The following is a 21,801-nucleotide window of genomic DNA, read 5'->3' on the forward strand; positions in this document are numbered from 1 at the left end:
CCCCTACTCCACTCACCCCAGCTGCTCCCCTCCCTCCCAGCAGGGAGTGCAGATCCTGCACCAGCTGCTGGGCCCTCACCTCCCCATCTCCTTCCCCAAAGGACTGAACAGGCTGGCACCAAATTTAGTCTTCCTTATGCTTTTACTTTGAGTACTTAAAAAAATAAATAAATAAATAACATGAGTTTTCATCTGACAAAGTAAAGTGCAAAAAAAAAAAAAAACCTTGGAAATCATGGGAAGATGCAAAGAAAAAATATCACCCATTTTCCTATCACTCAAAGAGAATCTCACTTTGAAAACATTTGGTATACTTCCTTCCCATCTCTCTTATGCATATAATACATAAATATTACAAAGCTGAAACCACATTTATGCATTCTGTAATTTCTCAGTAAATTCTCACAGTAAATATACTCCTACTATCTGACTTGGTGGCTGCAGTGCTTTCCGTTACGGGAATGCACCACTATTTATGTAAATAATCCCCCTGTTTACTTCTAATAAGCACTGAATAGCCTATGTCGACTCCTCTGAGGACATTGGCTTCTTCCCGGTCTTGGGTCCAGTTAGAAGCAGAATCTGCAGCAAGGATTCCTGCGCAAGCAGCTTATGGAGGGCGGGCTCTGAGGGGAAGCCCGTGAGGGAGGCAGGACCAGGAGAGGAGCTAGAAGACACGGCTCCCACACAGTCCACCTCAGCTTGATCCCACGGGAGCTGTGAAGCAAAAAAGATGTCACAGAGCTGTGCCACCTTGAAGCAAAGGGGGCGGTCACTGGCTGTGGCTGCCCCCAGACCAGGCATTTGGCCTCCCAGGCATTTCTGCAGGAGAAGGCAGTGTCCCTCAATCCAGGGAGGTCCTTAGGAAAAGGGGGCATCCACCAGCTGTTAGCAGCCAACCTCACAGCTGCTGGGGGACAGCTGCCCTGGCCCCTCCACGGGCGTCTGGGTGGGGCACCAAGAACATCGAGTGTCCTTAGGCTGAATCTGTGAAGGCAGAATTGCTGGGCTCCTGAAACCTTTGAGCCCTCATGCCAGGTTGGTCTCCCAGAAGACTGAACTGGTTTGCAGCCCCCACTCAAGCAGGAGAGGAGAGACCTCCCCACGGCCATAGCAACCCTGGCCTTACCCTCGTTCTTTTCTCTCTCCACCAATCTCTTAAGAGAAAAATGACATCTTCTTTCCATTTGAATTTCCTTAATTACCAGTGAGCTAGAACATTCTTTTTCAGAGGTTCATGGACAATTCTTACTTTCATTTTTGTGAACTGCCTGTGAACATCCTTTGATGCTTTTATTTTTAAACCAAGTCGCTGTTAGGATCCCTTTGGTTCACTTCCAAGCCCCAATTTGAGGTTTCTTTTCTCCCTTGCTTTCAGCTCCCCTGCAAAGAGTAAGCCAGGCTGCAGGCCCCATTGGCTCCAGGGGGTTCTGGTTTGTATCACACTGTGCCTCTTCCACTGGCCCTGGGAACCCCACCCTGCACACATGCACCCTAAGCAGAAAAACAAAATGATACAGGCAAGCTGGTTCCCAAAGTCCTCCCAGGGGCTGAGGGCAGGGCTGGTGGGGTCCTTCCTTATCACTGGGCCCCAGCGCTTGGGTCCAGGCAGCCTACCATTCTGCTCCCTTTCTTCCCTCCAGGCCTTTGAAGACTATCACCTGGACCAGAAGCCCACCGTGAAGGCCTTGCTGGAATATACTGACAGGGTGTTTACATTTATCTTTGTATTCGAGATGCTGCTCAAGTGGGTGGCCTATGGCTTCAAAAATTACTTCACCAATGCCTGGTGCTGGCTAGACTTTCTCATCGTGAATGTGAGTGGCTCACTGGCACGCATGGGGCTTGGGGTCCTCACCTCTGAGGGATAGCTGTTGCTCGCACAAAGGCAGTGGTGGCCTCGCCTCGTGGGCCACTCCATAGTCTTGAGCTCTTAGCAAGGCCTCTGAGAATAGCCTGCGCACTGGGGAATGGTAAGATCAGACAGTGCACGACTCTGGCACAGTGGGGATGCACAGCTGAGTCCTCAGTTCCTAGGTCTCCACCCACAAGACTACTGACTGCCCTTCATATTTGACATCCAAGGCAAGATGACATGGGAGGCTCTCAAGGCTCTTAGGACCTTGCATCCCTTGACAGGGCTTCTGGGCAAATGGGAGCCAAGGACTGCACCACCCAGAGAATCTTCCCACCTTCTGCTTCAGTGGTCCTCAGCCCTGGCTATACTTTAGAATCACCTGGGAACTCTTACAAATACAGTGAACCAGTACTGCTACTCCCAGAGATTCACCTCTCTCCAGTCCTAGGTGAAGCTCAGGCATCAACATCTTATAGGAGCTCCTAGGCATCATCCAATATGTGTGCAGCCAGATGGAGAATCACTGAGCTTGCCCCACCAGCTTCTCCCCAGTGGCACTAAAAGGGCCAGCGGGTCCTTTGGAGAGATGCTGAGTTGAAGCACATGTGTTCAGACTCACACTAACCTGGGGCCACTTACCACTTACCACTTACCACAACCTGGGGATTGACCAAGTGCCTCCCACATGCTAGACCTGGGATTCCTCACTTCTGTGAGGAGACCATTCTCAGTGAAATCTCCAAAGAGCCTTCCTTGCCCCCAAAAGCCAGGAGTGGTCACTCTCTCTCATCCTACCCACAACGATCCGCTATCTCTGTCCAGGTCTTTGCCCTCTTGGCTCTGCAGGATGGCTGCCTGAGTTATTTGCTCACTGAGGTACAGCTGAGGGTCCCCACAGGCAGGGGGAGGCTCATGCTGTGTTTGTCTCTGCCTCCCACACTCCAGCAGCCACCAGGACCAAGGGCTGCACATCAGAGGTGTCAGGAAATGTGTCTGTATTCAGCGCTCGCCTCCTGAAGCTGGATGGGGTCCAGTACAGAACATTCTGTCCAGCCTCCTGTGCTGGCAGGTCCCCCACAGCAGGTCTGTGTACTCAATTCTCTTCTTGCCTGATACCAACGTGCTGGCAACATCAGGACACTGTACCACAGGGATTAGCTGTGAGGCCTGAAATCTGAGTCACAGGTGATAACTTTGTGCATATAAAATAATTATTCATAGATGAAGGAAAAGTGTTTTCTTCTGGCTTCACACCCCGGCTAGGGGCACAGTGACTCTTACCTACATACGTCTCATTCATTTAAGTCCTGATCACCTTCAATGCTCACCCTCACATTCCATCCATCCTCCTCCTAATTCTTCCTTCTGATCATCCATCCTTCTGTCCACATATCCCTCCTTCCATCTACCAGCCATTCACCCTTCCTTTTTCTCTTCTTCTAAACATCCGTTCATCATTACTTCTTCCATTTATCCTGTCAGTCCTCTCCTTCTTTCCATCCATTCTCATTCTTTTTTCTCTCTTCTCTTCCACTTATCCATTCATCCTAACCTTCCTTTCATCTATCTATCAACTGCTTACTAATCCTTCTGTCTTTCTATCTTTTGGTTCATCTCTCTGACTATTCAATCATCTAACCTTCTACTCATTCATTCATGCATCTTTAATCCAAGCATCATCCTAGCCATTCATTCTTCCATCTTCCCATGTTTCCTTTAACCATCTTATCCTTCCTTCTTTTTTAAAAGATTTTATTTATTTATTTATTTATTTATTTATTTATTTATTTATTTGAGAGAGAGAACCCATGCACAAAAGGGGGAAGGACAGAGGGAGAGGGAAGAGCAGACTCCCTGCTGAGCAGGGAGCCCAACATGGGGCTCAATCCTAGGACCCCAGGATAACCTGAGCTAAAGGCAGACCCGTAACTGACTGAGACACCCAGATGCCCCCATCCTTCCTTCTTTCCACCCATCTATCCTTTCATCCATTTTCCTTTCACTCCTCCTCTCAACCAACCTTCCATCCTTTCTCGAATCTCTTCTATTCATTTATTCTATCTAACTCTCTTTCCATTCATCCATCAGTCATTTCACTCAGCCATTCATTCTTCTCCCTTTCATCCATTCCATCCAGTGTGCTATACTTCCATATTTTGTCCTTCTTCTTTCTTTCATCGTTCCTTTCAACTGCCTGTCCTATCCATCTTTGTTTCTTTTAATCCATTATTCTATCCAAATACTCTTCCGTCCCATCTTCCTTCTTTCTCTTCCTCCTCTCATCCATCCTAACATGCCTCTGTATTTTCTTCAATTTATCAGATGTTTATTTATGACTACTGAACATAGGAATGTCTTAAGCAGTACTGTGGGAGGGGCAGAAGCCAAGAAGTAAAAACTCCCTATCTCTAAGAGTTTGTGCTGTAATCTTTCAGCAGATAAGACACACAGAGAAAAATAAACCTATTATAAGGGGGGTATGTGGTGAGCACTGCTGGAAATAATTATTGTCTTAGGGACACAGAGACAAGAGCCTGTGGGGGTGGGGTAGTCGGGAAGGCTTCGTATAGGAACTGACATTAAATGTGGGGTTTAAAATGAGCAGGAGCATTGAAATGCAAAGAGGACTGCGGGGGTGGGGGCAATTTTATTTAAAAGATGACCCTGAGCAAAAGTACAGACACAGGTAAATGTAGGAAAACAATTTTACTTAAGTAGAATATATGAGTGAAATGCGGCTGAAAAAGTAGTCTGCAGCTAAATAATACAGGCTAAGAAATCTAGGACTTAACCTGAGGATGATAAAACACCAGTGAATTCTGGGAGTAAGAGACACACATGATTATAATCAAATTTGCAGTGGAGAGTGGATGCAATACTAGAGACCAGTTGGGGGGGCTAGCAGCCTGAGCTGTGGGAGTGGAGCTGGGCTTGGGTGGAGGACTTTGACCCCAGACCCTGATTCCTCCAGCTATAGATTTTACACATGAGGGAGCCTTCCCAGGAGGCTGAGCAAAAGACTGAGTAGGGTCCAGCATGAAACTGGCCCCAAACCTCCCCTCCGTCAGCCAGACAGCTGGGTGCCATCTCCTGGTGTCTGGAGCCCTGCATGGATGAAGAAAGGGTATTTTTTCCATTCCCCGTCTTTGTCCTGATGGAATAAGCCATCCATTTGGAGAACAGGCATTGTTTGAGGCTCTAGCAACCAAATGGAGACCTCTTTCTTCCTGAAGTTCTGGTGTATCTCCCCACCTAGCTGCCAGGAGAAGCTAAGCCTGAATTCAGCCCACCAGTTATGGTGCTAAGCCTGAATTCAGCCCACCAGTTATGGGTCTTCCTGGATTGGGTCACAGTATCCAGCAAGCTGACGCCTATGCATATGGTACCACGCTGGGACCTTCAAAGCTCCTGGAAGGTGTGACCATTTGTCCATGTCAGTTTGTGTCCTTTACAGTCTTTGGTCCAACACTTTAAAAAAAAAAACCCAACAGGGAATCACACAACCTAGTCTTTATATCTCAGCCACCTGTCAAAGTTGGATTTCATAGACCCATGCCACTCACTCTAACTTTGACTCCCTCATTTTATACAGGGGGAAAATGTGACCTGGACTAGCAAAGCACTGACCCAAAGCCACCAAAAAAAAAAAAAAAAAAAAAAAAAATCAGGGACTGAGAAGGGAAGGAGACCAGGACTCTTTGCCCTCTACTTTTCTTGGCAAATACAGTTGAGACTCACTTTGCATTCTTCAAAATAGATTTTCAGCATGACCTCTACAAAGGAAATCATCTCTCCAAGTCCCTGAAAGTCAGAGTTTCAAGGCTGTTGAAGTCTGGCTGGTGCCTCTGGAGGGGAAAAGGAAGGTTGATATCATACACTGGGAGCTTGACCACCCACACACCACAGCGTGGTGCTGTGGAGGACTGAGGTTTTCTTTCCCAGAGTTTCAAGAAGTGATGAATGAAATCTTTAATAAGGGAAAGAAATGGAACTGTCTCTAGACCTTTCACTGGGGTTCAAAATAAGATGGGAGCCAGGATGATGGCTTGGACAGAGTGTGGTATGGGAGGGATTTCCTGTCTCCTTCTACCAGGACCTTCTGGAACCCAGAGTAATGCTTTTGCTCTCTGCCTGCATTCAGATCTCCCTGACAAGCCTTATAGCAAAAATCCTGCAGTATTCTGACGTGGCATCCATCAAAGCCCTTCGGACCCTCCGTGCCCTGAGGCCCCTGCGGGCTCTGTCTCGATTTGAAGGCATGCGGGTAAGACCTATCTCCAAACTGCTCTGGTCTGCAGCATTTGGTATGGTACCCCTTCCCCGCTTCCCATGCCCCCCATGCCCCTGAACCTGAGCTCTAGGCCTACCCCAACAGGTGGGCTCTTGGTACTCGTTTCCTACTGGGATTTTGGTAGCGCTGCCATGTCCTAATGCTCTGGTTTTCCTTCATGTCCCTTTGTGAGCACTCTCCCCTTCTCAACTCAAGTATCATGTCTATCAGCACTCAGACTCACACTTTCCTGCTTATAGTGAAGTGTGCTTTAACATCTCTTACCTCGATCTCCCTAACCTGCCTCATGTCCTTTTTGCCAAGATCTCCAGAACACCCCAAACCCTTCATTTTTCCAAGACAAATGAACCTTTCCTCTGACACTCCATTGGAATGTGGTGGCACCATCAACTCAGGACCATGACTGCCATCCACTGGAATGCATGCTCCCCAACATAACATAGTCACAGGGTCCTATGGATTCTTCCCTTTCATCCAGACCTTTACCTTGCCCATCACTGTCACCTCCACTTGCCCTCACTGTCTTCCTCATGATGGAGTGCTCACAAGCCAGGCCCTTGAATTACTGGGGGAACAAGAGATGGCTAATTTGTCCCCTCCCCTTCCTCATAATTATAAAAGGCTCCAGGTACTGAAAGTAAGATTTTGCTTTCTTCCCCCATTGACTCAAAGAAGACACCGTATCTTCAAAAACAAAAGTGGACTTTAAAAATTCATTGTACCTTCACAAACACTAGGAACTTACCATTGTAATAGTTTGAAATTTGTTTTATTTTATTTCTATGTTGCTGCTTTACAAATAAGCATGTTTGTGAATACGGATTTTGATTTTCACTGATTCTTGACCAAGGCATACCTTGAACTATATTTTTTAAAGCCCTTTTAAAATAGCATTTAAGAAGAATAAAGCTAGGTCCTAGAAGTCTGTATGTACAAGCACAACACACCCACTCACACCCCTAAAAGAGCATGTGTGTACTGTAAGTTCATCCATCTCCTCAGTCCTGGGGAAAGACCCTAAAACCTGCCCAGAAGGTTTAGGGAGAAGATCTAAACCCATATTCAGCTACCCAGTACCTCTCAGTCTTCTGAGTCTGAATTATTGCTCTAATTAACCCACTTCCCATAGTGCTTCCAAAGACTACTGGCTCATGAAGCAGAGTGAGTGTAGACAGAAGTAGGATTCAGAAAGAAGGGTTCCAGATCCTTTTGCATTTCCCCCTAGGTGGTGGTAGATGCCCTGGTGGGTGCCATCCCGTCCATCATGAATGTTCTCCTCGTCTGCCTCATCTTCTGGCTCATCTTCAGCATCATGGGTGTGAACTTCTTTGCGGGGAAGTTTGGGCGATGCATCAACAAAACCAATGAATACCTTTCTCTTGTACCTTTGTCTATTGTGAATAACATATCTGACTGCAAAGATCAGAACCACACTGGCAGCTTCTTCTGGGTCAATGTGAAAGTCAACTTTGATAATGTTGCAATGGGTTACCTAGCACTTCTGCAGGTGGTAAGTTCTGAGATCAACCATGTCTCTTCCTTTGGCTATTTTATAATGTGGAGGGTCTGGGGTCTTCCAGAAGTTGCTATGTAGAGACTTTGCAAGAGGTAGCAATCAGTGTGAGCTGAAGTCACTACCTATTCCTACAGACTAGCATGAGGCTGAAGGGCCTTACCCATGAAAGCGATGTCACAGTGGTGCAATTAGACAAGTGAGGACTGGCAGCCTAGAATAAAGGGATGAGCCTGCAATGCAACTGTATCAGCTGATGACTTAGAATTTACTCTTTGTACAAAATAGACATGATGTAGCCACCTGTTCAGTCTTCTACTCAAGATCCTCTCCTAGACAGTAATAAATTGTATTCCAGTTCTGTTATAATGATAGAAAGTGCTGGTGGCGATGACAGGCAAAAACATCCACACTGCCATTCATTCATTCATACCTTGCCTTCATCCATCAGGTGTTGATGCGATTGCTTATACACTTGTTATGCAGTTACCCACACCTTCCTACATCCCACTGTTTGTTCATGCATTGGTTCAACAAATAATCCCTGAATGGCTGGGGTGGACCAGGTGCTGTGCTTAGCCCCAACAGATATACAGAACTGCCTCCAGGGGCCCCGTGCTTTATGAGAAAAACAGACAAATAAGTGAGTCAAAACAAAGTTCAGCATAGACTATGGTCAGACACTGAGTGGCCTCTGCTCCTTGTTTCCAGGCAACCTTTAAAGGCTGGATGGACATCATGTATGCAGCTGTTGATGCCCGAGATGTGAGTCTCAGCCTGCTGTGCCTACTGCCTTCCCTTTGGTCCATCCCACTCACATGTTTGAAATGGAATGAAAGTGGCTTTGGTACCAAAAATGGCAGTCCCCCAATAGCCTGGCCTTATCCTTCCCTGGAGCAGTGTCCAGCTGGCCCTCTCTTGAATGTTTAAGACAACCTCACCTGTTCCCCTACCGTGCACACTCCCTAGGCTTTTCAAGTTCTCCTGCTCACCACTGAGGAAAATATCAGATAACCTCTCCAGGACTGTGTGTGAGAGCACCCCCTGGGCAGAGGCAGGAGCGGGGTGCTGGCCACAACAAGGGTATTGTCATGGCAGCGGGGGAAGGAGATGGGTGCTGCTGAGGAAAGACACTTTGCTGCTGGGGCAGAGGTGATGCCCTGCCCCAATCCCCTCATTACACCTCTTGAGTTCACTCCCAAGCCGTGCTTCTGATTCTCTGAGACTTGACTTTCTTCAATGCCTCAGAGTCCCTCCCCCAAGGGTAAGGGATTGAATGTCCACAGGGGCAACCGTCACAGGTAATTTTGGGAATCTGAAGGTAAATGCTCCAGCTTCCCAGTCCCTTAGAGGTACAATTCTGAGGTTCATTCTACACAGTTCACTGGAGAACCCCAACGGGATGGAGCACAAGTTGCCCCCAGTGATGGCCTGCTTAACAATACCTCATTTGGCTTTTCTCCTGTTTACCCTCCCCGTCCCTCGGTCCTGCTTCCTGACTCTCAAATAAAGCACCCACCCACACCCAGGTCCTTGTCTCAGGGATGAACACAAGCATACCCACCTGCTCCCCATGCCTCCCCTTGTCTGTTCACAGGTGAACTTGCAACCTAAGTGGGAGGACAATGTGTACATGTACTTGTACTTCGTCATCTTCATCATTTTTGGTGGCTTTTTCACACTCAATCTCTTTGTTGGGGTCATAATTGACAACTTCAATCAACAGAAAAAAAAGATAAGTGGGGCTCGGGTGTTTCCATGAATCTGTCACTCCCTGTCACCTGACTTCATGACTAAAGCCAGCACTCCCTAGCCATCATGTCTGACCAGAAGCCCAGTTTAGGCCTTTTACACCAACACCCACATTTGCACCCCGATTGTAGCACTCACCCCTGCCTGGTGTCCTGGGGTTGTTGCTGGAAGAGCTGCATTTCTCTGTGTCAACAACATCCCCACTTCTGTCTGGGTCCCCTTCCTCTTTCCCAGAGTGCCCGGGTCTTCCCAGTTGGAACCAGGTATGCTGAGTGTGCCCCAGGTAACCCTTGGGAAGCATCAACAGGTAAAGAAAGGGCTCCAAAACTTGTGCCTCTGTCTGGAGCTCTGACTCCCAGAAGCACTGAGTCAGTAGACCTCCACAAGGGTCAGAGCTTCAGTGTTGGCGGGATCCCAGTCCTCCTTGGGATGGGGAGGAAGACCCTTGCCTCCACGGATGCTGACTTTGATGAATAGGAACAGAATCCCAGATAACCTCTCATATTTACATTAAAATATTAGGGCATTAAAAGTGTAAGATGCTTTCTTGTTACCCTCTATTTACCCTTTCATTTAACAGCCTCCATTCCCTTGAGGTAGATAAAGCACCACTTTAGACTAAAGTAAGCTGAGATCAAGAGGGAAAAACGGGGTCCTATGGATAAGTCACATAGTATAGCACCAAGAGTCCAGCTTTAGTTTTGGCATCATACAAACCTGGGCTTGCATACCCAGTTCAACCACTCGCTAGATGGTTGATCCTAGCAATTACTGAAAACCCTCTGAGCCTCAGCTTTCTCATCTATTCAGTGGAGTTAATAAGACCTCCTCATAAGATTCTGGTGAGGGGAAAGTAAAAGCCTATACAAGAAGGTAGGTTAAGTGTCTGCCTTTCTTCTCAGGTCATGATCCTAAGGTCCTGGGATCAGGCCACTGGTTTGGGCTCCCCATTCAGTGGAAAGTCTTCTCCTTCTCCCTCTGCCCCTCCCCCTCTCCCCCCCACTCATCCTCTCTTGCTCGCTTGTTTTCTCTCTCTCTCTCAGATAAATGAATCAAATATAAAAAAAAAAAGAAGAAGAAGAAGAAGAAGTACCTAGTTTAGGACTGAGCTACTGTACTATTATATTTTAGAATAAAAGTCTAATTGCATAGGCTTCCCACCTATAGGAAGTCCTTGCCAGAGTTCTGGGCATAAGAAGTGGGCAGCCCTTCTCCACCCCAGAGGGGCTCAGCAAGACAGCTATGAAGTGCTGATCAATGTCATCAGCACCCTTGAGGGCTTTGAGACCATTCAAACAATCCATTCTCCCATTTTATAGATGGGGAAGATAAGTGAGACCTTGACAGGGTCACATTAGGTAATAGAATGAGATAAGCCAGTGATAAAGTTGGGGGGGGGTGCTATATATGCTGACTCCGCTGACTCCTTGCCCAGAATTTTCAGTGCTCCACCCAGTGCTCCCAATCCTCTGCCCCTGCCCCACTGAGAGGTCTCTCCCTGAAGGCTCTTTGTATCCACAGATTTTCTAAAATCTCCTCTCAAATCCCAGAGATCTCAACCCATTTCCCAAGCATTTGCAGTGAACTACTTTGCACAAACATGGTATGGAAGTGGGAAGAATTCAAATTACGCCAGGAAGTGAAAGGTGAGGGATTGAATGAAGGAGGTCTAAAGGGTCCTCAAAGAAAACCCAAAACTAAGAGAAGAAGGCATTTTTGATGGTGAAAATTTTGGCACTATAAAGCAGAAGTCAATAAAAATGGCGGGACCTCAAGAGAACCAATAAAGAGTTCTCCAAGGATCCTTGGATAAGGCAGTAACTGTCCTTAGCTCCTCCTCTGCAGGAAGGGATTAAGGGGCTGGATCTCAAGGTCTTTGCTGCAGAAGGCTCTGAGAGAAGATCTTGTCCTAGGCAGGGACTAAGATTCCAGAAGTCCAGTGAATTTGACTAAAATGGTCGGGCTGGATGCAAGGCTTAGATTTAAACAATATTTACTTTCTCCTTAAGTTCTGCTCCCATATTCTTCCTACCATCTTTTCAAGCATCCCCTCTGGGTTCCTATGGAAGAGAAACAAACAGGTTTTGTTCCAGAGACTTAGGCAGGGAGACAGAGCTGGGGCTCTGTCCCACCCACTCTGTCACTGATTGTGGCACCTAGGCAGGTCACTGTTTGATTCTGGCCTTGACATTGTCTTTCTGAAGAGAAGGAAGAAGGTGGAGATGTTGTTCTTCTCCAGCATGCTCTGATTTTGGTATCCCTGGGAGTTCTTGTAACTTTAATAACAGTGGTGTTTGGTATCCTCTCCTGTACTTAGGGGGCCAGGACATCTTCATGACAGAGGAGCAAAAGAAATACTACAACGCCATGAAGAAGCTGGGCTCCAAGAAGCCCCAGAAGCCCATCCCACGGCCCCTGGTAAGCCCCAGAGCAGAATGTGTCTGGAAGTCCAGCCAATAGCTTATGCCTGTGGTGGGTGGGTAGGGGTTGACCAGTGCTCTCTGTGAAGGGGGAAAACTGGGTTGAATTTGGGGATGATGTAATGAGAGTTCCCTTGCCCAAGGAATGAGAAGTGTTAAAGAAGGAACTCTGGTCTTCTGGAGAGAGTATATCTCCCACAGGTACTCCAAATAGATTTATTTAAGGAAGTACTGAGTTCCCCAACCAGTTTAGGGTTCAATCACAAGATTGGGAGCAGGTTAGGCTAAATGATACTAAAGATGGTAAGAGCCCTGAGATGAAGTATTTTTGTGGTTGTGCTTCATGATCTAGGCAGCAATGAATCTCCAGCCTCACCCTACATCCCATGCTATGCCTAGAGTACACAGATAGGAAATGGCCAAAACCCAAGCCCATAGGATCCTGGCCCCAGTCATGGTCATGGTCATGGTCAATAGGAGCCAAAAGTTATCCCATCCTTGTGTTTAAAGATTGAACAAAACTTACAGCTATACTCCACTTTGATTTCTTTATTCACACAAACCGTAAGACATGCCCTCTATTACCCCCATGAAACACAACACCCAAATCATACACCTAAGTTCTTCTCAGTCCTCCACGAGAAGATGGAAAATGTCAACCCTCTAGTTAGCCTCTGCTGAGAGTAGATGAACAGGTTTGTCAGTGGGAGAATTATTATGTAGGAAATGTACAATGAAACTTCTTCCAAGGGCGCCTGGGTGGCTCAGTGGGTTAAGCCTCTGCCTTCAGCTCAGGTCATGATCCCAGGGCCCTGGGATTGAGTCTCACATCTGGCTCTCTGCTCAGCAGGGAGCCTGGCTGCCCCTTTCTCTCTGCCTGCCTCTTTGCCTAATTGTGCTCTCTCTCTCACTCTGTCAAAAAAATAAATATCAATATTTAAAAAAGAAAAAGAAAAAGAAACCTCTTCCAAGAGTTTCTGAGCCATCAGAATGGAATTGACATCTTGTTCATTTACATAACCTTTCTGTGGATAAGATGCAGTATCTGTAAAGAGAACTACAGGTGTGTCTAGGACACTATGCCATTGGCACACCCCCCCAACCACCACCACCAGGGCAAAGCTTAAAGACCTACAACAAAGGAGAGGACCTTCGCTAGAATTAGGGAGACATATATTCTGTTGGCCAAGGTATTAAGATTTCTAAGTACAGGTATGGGGTTTATATAAATTACTAAAAACTTCATGAGCACATAGTCTAGAAAACATTTGCAGGGGGAAAAAAATTCTATGACCTTTGGATATACTTTACTTGGAAACAGTGGTCATAAATGTATTGGTATGCTCAGTTCTGATAAGAAGTGTTATAATGAAGGGTGATAGGATGTTCAGAGCTCTGTATGGGCAGAAGTTTCCTTCCAAATCCCTGCCAAATCAAGATAACTGGGGCTCAGTGAGCCTTAAGTCTCAGGGAGTACCCCTCAGTCAGCCAGTCCCATGGGCAGGAATAGGCTCAGAATGAAAAGATGTAGGTAAGTGGTTGAGCCCAGCCAATCAGCATCAATTCAGGGGAGAAAGATCCTGCAACTTACAGAGAAACAAGCAGATGAGTCCCTGCTGGCCTTCACTGGTGGCTGGACTGATACTGAGTCTACACTTGAACCAGACACTAAGGAGTCTGTGCTATGGACATCCCTTAGCAAAATCATGACAGTTGCCCTACAACTTGCCCTACACACTGCTCAGTCTCTCTATAACATCTCAGATTCTCCCCTTTTATCAACTAATCCCATAGGCCACCATAACTTACTCCTCTCGAGGAGGACAATTTCACTGGGATAGGATGAGCTGCATTTTAAAAAGGGACCCTGGAGAGGACACTATCTTAATACAAAGGTAGGAACCTAATGTTGAAATTCCAGGCACTACAGTAGGAGTAGAAGTCAATGGTTGGACAGAAAGACCTACGACAAAATCACCATTTCTCCTAATCAAACCATAACCAAGACCCTCCAAGGTTGACAATAGGAGAGGCCCACCACATGGATAAGGGAAGTGAGACCTCACAGCCTAAGTGTGTTTCTGAGAGTCATCATCCCTTTGGATGGGAAGGAGGTATATTACTAATTAACTATCAGTACTGTCCTGGCTTTAGTGGAGGAATGTGGCTCTCTCCTTAATACTCTGTTCCAAGCATAGCCAACACTTTTTTCCCTTTGTTCCCCTATCATAGCCAAGGCAAGGCTGGAACATTTAAACAAGACTTTGAAGTCTTAGGGGTCCCAAAAAAAAAAAAACCTAGCAGATCAGCAACTGCATATGGCTGCTCTCCAGGGCCCACAAGTCTCAGCCCATCCTTGCTCCTGGACAGCAGCCATATGGCAGGCCACATCTTGGCACCCACCACCCTGTCAGATAAGCCTGATCATCTGCCTTCCTCAAAGTCCAGAAACACCAGCAAAAAGAGAAATTCCCACTCCTACCTAAGATTCACCCTCCCAGATCCAGCTCTCTTTTCACTAGATTACTGGAACTGGAATACTCGCCTTCTTCCCTTAGCAGCCCCAACAGGTTGAGCTGGTCAGATAAATGGAGCACTGACATAGGAGTTCTGCCCCACAGGAGCATGGGTGCCATTTCACAGCAGGGGCAACCTGGGACACACACACACACACACACACACACACACACACACACACACTCACTCCACCTCACCACAGGCAAAGCTCAAGTTCTAAATTGTATGCTTCATCCATAGCAAAGACTATAGCTTCCACAAGACTGGGAAGTTTTATTCTATAACATTCCCTGCTATAGAAATTACTAAAAGCAGGTTTCACATACTTCACTATATAGGAAAATAATAGACTCACATCATCAGTCACCCACTTCAACATCTCTGAGAGCACTGAGAGTTACAAAGGAGTGAACCCTGCTCACAGGTTAAGCCAAGAGCAGCCAGCAAGCTGCTCCATTCCCCAGCATCCAAATATCCAGGATAAGCTCAATGCCCACAACTTAGAAATGTTGTCACCTGCTCTGTTTAATTAGAAGTTGTGTGGTCATGAAAGGGCTTTATTTTTTCACCATTTTCAATGATAAAATGGAAGTTCTTAGTAGCTCTTCAATCCCCCTCCTACTCCAGAAAAGACATGGGCCATCAGTTATCCTCAGATCCAGGCCTACCTCTGTCTGATTCTTTGCTCCAACCCCACACTGTAACAACCTCTCCTCACCAGGAAGAATAAAGTGAGACCCAGCCTCTGTCTCAGCCCTTCTGCCCATGTCTGCTTTGCAGGTTCTGTGTGCTCCCTGATGAGACACATGACAGGGTCCTCTCTGCCTCCACTCATGCAGAGCCCAGCACATAGTATACATTCAGTAAGCGCCTGTTGTATACAATAGAGTGGTCTTCTAATTTTATATGAGGTGTGGGTAATTCAGAGCTGTCCATTCTGTCATCCATTCATTCATCTATTTATTGAACATCCATTGCATGCCAGGTACTCTGCAGACACTGAGGATAGAGCAGTGAGTAACATATACAAAGTTCCTTCCTCAAAGAGACTATAGTCCTGTGACATAGAAATAAAATTAGTAAAAATCACACAGATACCAATTCACAGGTTAGAGAGACTCCTAAGAGAGAAAGAATGGAGTGAAGAGCAAAGGGTGCCTAGGACTGAGCCTTGAGGTGCTCCAACATCTAAGGGTTGCATAAAGAAGTCTCAAAAAAAGATAGAAAGACAAGGACCAAGGAAGTAAGGCATGTTGGAGGCTAAGAAAGGAGAGTTTCAAGGTGACAGGTGTGGCAAGCAATGCCAAACAGGTGTCCTTGTACTTACATTCTGGAGGTCATTGGTGATCTTAACGAGAACCATCTCAGTAACAGAATGCGGACAAAAGCCATGTGGGGGTGAATTGAGGAATGAGTGGGAACAGTGATTACACAAAATGCCTTCAAGAATTTGGCTTGAAAGTGGGGGGGAGAAGTAGGGTGGTTGCTGGAGGGACATGTAAGGTTCAGGAAGATTTTTTCTTCTTTAAACTAGGAAGAGCTAGGTCATTAGAGATTTACCTAAGGAACCAAGAATAAGTAACCAAGAGTGGGCAAGTCTGGCTAAAAGCCTCATTCCTCAGTAACGAAGCCGGAGGATCAGGAGGTTGGTAAGTGGCAGCAATGAAGAAGAGGTGAAGGTAAACTACCTAAATGACACAAGCTTCAAAGGAGGAAGGGTTTTGCAAGATGCAGGAGGAGCGAAGGTCTGAAAGTTATAGTGGGAAACAAGAAGGACTCCAGGCCTACCCTCCTGCCCTAGAATACCCAGCAGCCACTGGGTTTGCAGTTCTTGAACTCATGCTATGTAGGAACTATGGGAACACAATGTTAAATAAGACATGGCCCCATCCTCAAAGAGCTCACCATCTAGTAGAGAAGTAGAGAAACACACATGAAATGCTAGAACTCAAGTCTGACCAAAGGCTGTGGGAGAGAGGAAATGGGCAATGTAGTGCGATGTGATTAGGAAATTAGGGAGATTTCCCTGGAAGGAGTGGGGCTTAAGAAAAATGGATCACTCAAGACTATTGGAATTTAGATTGCCAAGTGATGGGATGGGAAGAGCTTGCAAATGGTCCACCAATGAGGAAAAAGTGCCTGGTGACTTCAAGGGGGTGGGAAAGGCAACGAGGACTTGAATTGAAGCATTGAAGTAGAATCAACTAAGAATAAGATTTTGGAAGGTGTAAGGACAGGACTTGGCTTCTGTTTGGATGTGTTGTGAGGAAGATAAGAGACAGGTTTCAGAAAGCCTTCTATGGAGAATGCAGCCTCTCCAGATGCCCCTTGTATATTGGCCAGAAAGGCCCTGATGGACCATCTCTTGTTTTCCCAGAACAAGTACCAGGGCTTTGTCTTTGACATTGTGACCAGACAAGCTTTCGACATTGTCATCATGGTCCTCATCTGCCTCAACATGATCACCATGATGGTGGAGACTGATGAGCAGAGTGAAGAAAAGACAAAAATCCTTAACAAAATCAATCAGTTCTTTGTGGCTGTCTTCACGGGCGAGTGTGTCATGAAGATGTTTGCCTTGCGGCATTACTACTTCACCAATGGCTGGAATGTGTTTGACTTCATTGTCGTGGTCCTCTCCATTGGGAGTAAGTGGGCTTACAGGTGGTGGGGAAACCCAAACTCTGCTTGGGGTTGTTTGGGCTGTTTTGTTTTTTTTTCAAAACCAAGAGGACAACCAACAAACTTTTTCAATATACATTATATGTTAGAGCCCAGTATTTGCTGCTTTCCAAGAGTGGCAGATTTAAAATGTCCCTATCCTCTCTGTGAAGTGGAGAGTTTCCATTGGCCTTCTCCATGCTGTCACAAAGTGTTTTTAGGCACCTACTGTGTGCATAGCCCATTGCCTGAACTTTGGGGCTGATAGGGACAATCACTCCTCCAGATGATATATGATGGAATTTCCAGTGGGCCTTATCTTGATGGTCTTCAAAGAGGAGAACTGGTGGTATAATTTGAGGTGAGTCGTTAAATACTTTCTAGAAAAGGAGGTGGTTGCCAGAAGAGTGAGCAAAAACTACTCTTGAAACTACGAGTATTCAAAGGAGATTCTTAAGTCAAGAATCTGCAATTAAATCTTTATATAACTATCTACTTAGGGAATGTGAGTGTTAGACAAGTCAAAGAATCAATGCCAAGAGATCAGTGCTCTTAGAGCCTAGTCTGGGTATTGAATAGACCCAGTATTCGGGGGCCAATGAGTGTTCAGAGAAAACTCATAAAGTCAGATGCTAAAGTGGGGAATGGAGCCACCACAATTGAAAGCTTGCTGACTTCTGAGGACCAGACTGGGTCCTGGGATCTTCAGGACAGCTCTCTGAAGGAATGTCATTATCCTCATTTTATACATTTAAAATTGAGCCTTACAAATTAAGAAAGTTATGTAAGGTCATATAGTTTGTAAAGAATAGAGCTGAATTTAGACCTAGCTAATATTCTTCTAATGAATTAGCTACCTTCTACCAACAACCAAAAGAATGTCCTTAGCCCTCTTGTGGTTTAGGCAAAGTCTGGCCCTACAAAGGCCAAATCCCAGTGCACCGGATTTACTTGGTGTTACAAATATATCCTGACCTGCTTACTTTTCATGTCAAAACATAGCTGTAGATTTAATTTTCCATTGATTTACCATCAAGAGCTAATAGCAGCTAAATACAACATGGCAGCACTTAATCAATCTCCCCACCCTGGTGCTGAAATACAGCCTTGGACTGTTTGTTTGGGAAGTTTACATTTATTTTTGTTTTCTGTTTTGTTTTGTTTTCCTGTTGCTGCCGGTTTTTGTGGAAGCTTTGTTTTGGTTGTTTGCTTTCCACATTGAGAAACTCTAAAGATCAATTTGACTTTATAATAGAGAAAAGAGCCTGCTTATGTGACTTCCATAACAACACTATAGAAATAAAATACACTCAGAGTACTCCATTCTATGATGGGGACATCTTAACTACCAGTTCCAATGACCTACACAGCAACACAATCCACTGGTTAGAAATCAGTCGTAAAGACCGCTGGAAAACAAGAGAAAGAACCCACCTCTTAATCCTTCTACCCTCCCTCTCTCCCTTTCTTCCTTTCCACTAGCAAGACACGTATTGAGTATCAAATTATTGCAAGTATGAAGACTCATACTCCCTTAAGGTAGTATGAGTCATGTAGACTCATTGGCTGGCAGAATCTTAGTAGATTATATAGACATATAGAGATTATCGACATATACATTATATAGATTATAGATTATATAGACATATACATCCCAATAAAATTTGCTTTAAAAGGGGGGTTTTCATAAAGTTTTTATAATACAATATTATAATTACTTCCCAAATCTCTTCCCATTTCCTTCCTCTTTCTAACACAATACTATGATCATCCATATTCATATGATGAAAGGCAAGTAGGGGAAGAGGGTCAAGGGAACTCTGGCAAGGAGAGTTTGCCACCACGCTCCTCACCATTTGTCCTGAGAGGTTTTGAACAAAATCCTGTCTGACCTAACTTCACCTAATCTTTCGTGGTCCTTATAGGGATCCACAGCCCCAAGATCAAGCTTAACAAATCTTCAAGTTAAATATCATATAGGGAGACATATACGTTCTTCATCTTTCCAACTTTGTTCATAGTTGGGGGTTGGGAGGACCATAACTGACCCTAAACAAGCCCATCTCCAGGCCCTAACATAGAGTTCAAACACAGCTGGAGAGGAAAGAAACAAAGAAAAGCCATTATGCAGTCAGCTGGCCATTCAAAGCCAGTCTACTTTAGCTGTCAGCAAGTTGCCCGACTCTTCAGACCCCCTTATAATTAACACCAGGCTCTGTACAATTATTTACAGGACCATGTGCCAGGAACTGAGTCAATCTTCACAGTAGGAGATGAGGAGATGAATCACAGGGGATCCTGGCCTTTGTAGAGCACAGCACCAGGAAAAGGTGGAGGAAAAGTCATGTCCCAATGCTGAATTCTCAGGGAAGAGTAGGGCCTGTGTCATAGACAGAAGCAGACACGGGCTGTGTACATGCAGAATATGGTGTAGTCACTTCCAATTAAATTAGGCTGCAGAAGGCAGGGCTTTGACCATAGACTGAGAAGAAAACACTCTGGGTGGAGGGAAAGAAAGATAAGAACATGGTGGGGAAGTGGGACTTATTTGAGAGAGAAAAGACTTATGCAATGAGCACATACTGAGCCCCCGCTTTATGCCAGCCACCATGCAAGGCTCAGAAGGCCCAAAGTCCTTAAATACAGATGCTCACATGGGGATCCATACAGAGCAGAGATTGGAGAGTATGATTGCAGCCAGCTTTGTCAGGGTTCAAGCTTGCAAGTACTAATTAGATCATTTCCCTCTCTTCTAAAGGCCTGGTATTTTCTGCAATTCTTACGTCACTTGAAAATTACTTCTCCCCAACACTCTTCCGAGTCATCCGCTTGGCCCGAATTGGTCGCATTCTCAGGCTGATACGAGCAGCCAAGGGAATCCGCACACTGCTCTTTGCCCTTATGATGTCCCTGCCTGCCCTCTTTAACATCGGGCTGCTGCTCTTCCTTGTCATGTTCATCTACTCCATTTTTGGCATGGCCAGCTTCCCACATGTAAGTTGGGAGGCTGGCATCGACGACATGTTCAACTTCCAGACCTTCGCCAACAGCATGCTGTGCCTCTTCCAGATCACTACATCAGCTGGCTGGGATGGCCTCCTCAGCCCTATCCTCAACACAGGACCCCCTTACTGTGACCCCAATCTGCCCAACAGCAATGGCTCCCGGGGCAACTGTGGGAACCCAGCCGTGGGCATTCTCTTCTTTACCACATACATCATCATCTCCTTCCTCATTGTGGTCAACATGTACATTGCAGTGATTCTGGAGAACTTCAATGTGGCCACGCAGGAGAGCAGTGAACCTTTGAGTGAGGATGACTTTGACATGTTCTATGAGACCTGGGAGAAGTTCGACCCAGAGGCCACTCAATTTATTACCTTTTCTGCCCTCTCAGACTTTGCAGACACCCTTTCAGGCCCCCTGCGAATCCCAAAACCCAATCAGAATATATTAATCCAGATGGACCTACCCTTGGTCCCTGGAGATAAGATTCACTGTTTGGACATTCTTTTTGCCTTCACTAAGAATGTTCTGGGAGAATCTGGGGAGTTGGATTCTCTGAAGGCAAATATTGAAGAGAAGTTTATGGCAACTAATGTTTCAAAAACATCCTATGAACCAATAGCAACCACCCTCCGATGGAAGCAGGAAGACATTTCAGCTACTATCATTCAAAAGGCCTATCGGAGCTATGTGTTACACCGCTCCATGACAATCTCCAATCCCCCAGGTGGGCCAAGGGCTGAGGAGGAGGCTATGTCTCCCCCAGATGAAGCCTTTGTTGTATTCATGGCAAATGAAAATTGCACACTCCCAGACAAATCTGAAACTGCATCTACCACATCTTTCCCACCATCCTATGACAGTGTCACTAGAGGCCTTAGTGATCAAGTCAACATGAGCACATCTAGCTCAATGCAGAATGAAGATGAAGCTACCAGTAAGAAAGTAATTGCCCCTGGGCCCTAGTGAGGACACTGCAGCATGGACTTAACCAGTTCTGGTGTGAACTTCTGCTCTGTGATAACTCTTTCCCACTAAATGTGGCACTCAGTTACCACCTCACCAATGCATGCCACCAGTCACAGTGTCAGAACTGGGCAGAGAATGCATTTGGTGCCCACCTTTGGAGAAGCCCTCACAACCAACAGGAGTCAGAAGTCAAGAACATCTCCACTGTGACAACCCTTTTGAATTTCAATATCAGATGATGTATTCTCTTACTTTCCAGAAAATGTCCCCAGTCCTTTTATTTTAATTGTGCCCAGAGCTTACATTCACTGTGATAAACTTCTCAGGACCAGAACTACCAAAGATATATGGCAAGGATGTTACTGAAGGTCCAGGTTAGTCCTCTGTGAAACACCACACTGAGAATGACAATGTTATTTAGGATTTTGCATGATTGCATGTTGACAGCTGCCAGACAATTGCTCCTGCTCCAGGTAATACCTGTGGTCTATGTCATGAAAGGCCTTTGAGATATCCATTAAAATTAATATTTTTAAAGGTATATCAAGACCAATGTTACATCTTAAAGCATCATTTTTAAATCTTATGTAATACTGACATGTGTCATAAATCACTTCATTTTCAGTGTTCCTATTATTATTTTGCAGTTTGAGCAGGAAGGAGCACTGTCCTGAAAGTTTGTTCTAATCCTAAGTATTCCACCAACAGCATGCTACCTGCACCACATTCTTTCCTCTCTGAACCTGTTTCCCCACTTGTAAAAGTGGTGGGAGATGGGAGAAAAAGTGGACACTCTCTATGACCCTTACATTTC

General features: G+C 45.7%; 1 protein-coding gene across 1 annotated transcript in view; it reads left to right on the forward strand.

Annotated features, from left to right (window-relative positions):
• Positions 1-21,482, forward strand: part of SCN10A (sodium voltage-gated channel alpha subunit 10) — a 111,341-nt gene extending 89,859 nt beyond the window's left edge. The window contains exons 22-29 of the mRNA XM_046003843.1: positions 1,644-1,817; positions 6,000-6,122; positions 7,375-7,659; positions 8,374-8,427; positions 9,260-9,397; positions 11,728-11,832; positions 16,729-16,999; positions 19,771-21,482. Of these exons, the coding sequence (XP_045859799.1) occupies positions 1,644-1,817; positions 6,000-6,122; positions 7,375-7,659; positions 8,374-8,427; positions 9,260-9,397; positions 11,728-11,832; positions 16,729-16,999; positions 19,771-20,984 (2,364 nt within the window). The 3' untranslated portion in view covers positions 20,985-21,482. The remainder of the gene's footprint in view (positions 1-1,643; positions 1,818-5,999; positions 6,123-7,374; positions 7,660-8,373; positions 8,428-9,259; positions 9,398-11,727; positions 11,833-16,728; positions 17,000-19,770) is intronic.
• Positions 21,483-21,801: the final 319 nt, after the last annotated feature.

The sequence above is a fragment of the Meles meles genome, chromosome 4 (assembly GCF_922984935.1).
Source record: "Meles meles chromosome 4, mMelMel3.1 paternal haplotype, whole genome shotgun sequence".
Classification (NCBI taxonomy): Eukaryota; Metazoa; Chordata; class Mammalia; order Carnivora; family Mustelidae; genus Meles; species Meles meles.